General features: G+C 38.4%; 1 protein-coding gene across 2 annotated transcripts in view; it reads right to left on the bottom strand.

The window, feature by feature from the left end:
* stx5a (syntaxin 5A) overlaps window positions 1-2,996 on the bottom strand; it is a 7,903-nt gene that overhangs the window by 177 nt on the left and 4,730 nt on the right. The window contains exons 9-12 of one of the 2 annotated variants that reach the window (XM_032528701.1): window positions 2,398-2,484; window positions 2,144-2,247; window positions 1,802-1,923; window positions 1-1,180 (exon numbers count right to left, since the gene is read on the bottom strand). The exon at window positions 1-1,180 is cut by the window's left edge and continues 177 nt beyond it. In XM_032528701.1, coding sequence (XP_032384592.1) covers window positions 1,021-1,180; window positions 1,802-1,923; window positions 2,144-2,247; window positions 2,398-2,484 — 473 coding nt within the window. In that variant the 3' untranslated portion in view covers window positions 1-1,020. The remainder of the gene's footprint in view (window positions 1,181-1,801; window positions 1,924-2,143; window positions 2,248-2,397; window positions 2,485-2,996) is intronic. The other variant, XM_032528702.1, reaches the window with a different exon arrangement.

Raw genomic sequence — 2,996 nt, 5'->3', positions numbered from 1 at the left:
ATCAGATACGTTTAGATAGCTTAAGAGGGGAAGCGACCACAACGGCAACATTCAACCAGACACTTCCAGGGAATCTGGCTGATTGAGTCACTTCATTAGTGGGCCTTCACAACCAGTCTAACCCCTTCATAAGCACTGATGTCAAACCCGGGTCCTTCAGATACCTGACTTACAGTATATGCTGAAGTCTCTCTGCAGCACTGATGGTGCAAAGTTTACACTTTTTTAACTTGCCTAATGGCTAACAACCAAAACCGTTTCATTTAGTGTTGTTACATAATTTAGCATCAACATTTCATACAGCTGTTTTCTGAATGACATCAATCCAAACGGTCCATTAAGCTGTAACTTTTTGTGTCTTCAGGACAGGGAATGCTAGACCACAGTGAGTGTCTTCGTATTGTCTCACAGTTCTATATTAAGTACCCATTTGGCAAATAAAACTTAGCATAACAGAATACAAAAAAATGTAAGTGATGAATTATTGATAAACAGTCATGCTCTTCAACAAAAGGTAAGTAAATTAAGAAGCAAAAGGATCTGACAATAAACTCCAGTTCTGTTTGGCTTTGAAATAATATTAATGTATGACATGTGGGATGAACACGAAAAACAAAAGAGTTTGCAGAATCAAACCATTAAATTATAGCCATTTTGATTAAATGTTTGTGAATAATTGGTCATAGTACAATACCGAGCAGTCTTTGCTTTAATTTTATACAAAGTGGGAATTTGAGATAATTTATTCTTTCATTTGGACAAAGGTCAACATCTTCATTCTTCACTGAATTGACTAATTAAGACCAAGAGTCTGTAGCTTGGGAATAACCGGAAAGTCTGTATTAATGGAAAAGTCTTCATTAGTCCGAGTGTCTCCCAAGCCTTTATCAAAACTGTCACTTTGATGGAGACGTCTGCCCTTCAAATATGTTGTCTCGACTTGTCATCTCAGTCCAGCTTTAGTTTCACTTCCGCTGATTCAATGTGCTCTTCCCCTTCTCTCTGCTGGTCCTCTTTTCTTTAAGCAAAGAATACAACAAAGATGATAAAGAAGACAACGAGGACGAGAAAGATCTTGATCATCAGCCAGCGGTTGGACGAGACGGACTGGAAGTATTTGAGGATCTCTGTGTGGGCGGCCTCCACGTTCAGCTGGGTGTCCTCCACATTAGCGTCGATCCTGTGAGAGAAGCACGGCATGCAGTTCAGTGAGACAGGACTTTTAATTCAGAGACTAATTATGTACCTGTGTATGTAGCCCAATTTTTTATATTTTAGTCCACAAAGTGAAAGATAACATGAACTGATTACAAGCCCCCACATTCTGCACAAAATAATTTAAAATAGTCATCACCCAAAATCAAGCAGGCAGCCTTTCCCTTCTTTACTCCCAGTTTCCTAGTTCCTATTGCTTGTTTACTAAAGAATAGTTCAATATTTTGGTGAAATCGCTACTTTGCTTGCTTGCTGAGAGTCATACAAGAAGATCAATGCCATCGTCATGTCTGTATGGTAAATATGAATCTACAAACAACGTATTAATCATTTAAAATAACATATTGTATGTTAATTACTGACCTTTAGAGTTGATAGACAGATTTCTTATAGCCTTGGACAGAGCCAGGTTAGCCGTTTCCCACCGTTTCCAGTCTTTATGTTAATCTAAACTAACCTGTCTTGAGCGTCATTTTTACCTTACAGACATGAGAGTGGTATTAATCTTCTCAAGTTATTTGATTTCCTTTGTTTTTGATTGATCTCTTTTTTCTCAACCCTGCCTCCATTTCTATCTCAATCTTACCTCTGGATGGTCTCTTCTTGCTCCTTGACCATGTGCGCCAGCTGCTGAAATATGGAGCCCAGCTCCACGATGGTGCTTTCAATGTTCTGCATGGTGTCTGCACGGCTTTGGATGTATGAGTCCTGTAACGACACAGCCAGCGAGATTTCAATTAAATAGATTGTAGTCCAATAGTTTGAGAAAGTTTAAGGTGAATAAATGTCCTACTTATGGTGACTAAAAATAACACTGTGCATCAACTAGTTTAAAAATGAACAATAACTGATATTTTTCCTGTGCTAGCAAAGGATATGAACGCATTCCTCTCCATCTGCCAGACTTTGACAAATAAACACAGTATACCTGTTCATCAATAAGCTGGAGTTGCAAGGGATTGTTCTGAGAGTCCATATCGATGGCTACATCCCCCATACTCCTGGACTCATCCTGCATCAGGACCGAGCTCTCTGAAGGGAGACAACAAGAAAAACACAAACACATGTTCAACAACATCAGACAGTAATCCTCAATGGTAGAGGGGAAAAACAGAAAGAACAGCAGGTACATACAGTAGCTAGTTATACCCGCTGGGAGAGTCAGACGTTCCAGGGAAATACCTTTTAAATTTGAGGTTGTATTGCCCTGGTAACCATTGCGCGGCTCGCGAGCTGCATGCGGCTCCTGGGCCCCTTTTTTTCGGCTCCCTAAAATATTTTTTAATTTTTGCATTATAGATGACCAAATACAGTAATAATCATTCACATGGACTTCGAGCAGTTCCCTATCACAACAGCTGTTTGAAAAGTACACTGCCAGTTAAAATGTTTCTGTACATCTATGGCATTTGTAGCTAAATTTCAACCAAGTTGCTCACTGTAAATAACCTCAAATTTGAAACTCTAAACAAGTATTTAAGACAGAACTGGTCATATTATTGTTACAAAATGTTATTTGCTCATCTTTTCTTTACTACCCGGCGCATTGGACAGACCAACCAGTTATGCCTAGACAATTATACACTCTGCTGTCTGCTACAGGGTTCAATTGCAGCCATAATAATCAAAACTCATTTTTATTAGATATAGGTTACTTCCATCCAATGTAAAACAATATTACAAAGATGTTTGATTCAGATATCACTATGCTATCTATATCTAATTGTAGAATATCAGCAGTGAGCACACTGAGTTTATATATATATATATATATATATATA

This window comes from Etheostoma spectabile, chromosome 10 (assembly GCF_008692095.1).
Source record: "Etheostoma spectabile isolate EspeVRDwgs_2016 chromosome 10, UIUC_Espe_1.0, whole genome shotgun sequence".
In the NCBI taxonomy this organism is placed as follows: domain Eukaryota; kingdom Metazoa; phylum Chordata; class Actinopteri; order Perciformes; family Percidae; genus Etheostoma; species Etheostoma spectabile.
The sequence above is the reverse complement of the archived record's forward strand: the minus strand, read 5'-3'. Positions and strand labels throughout refer to the sequence as shown.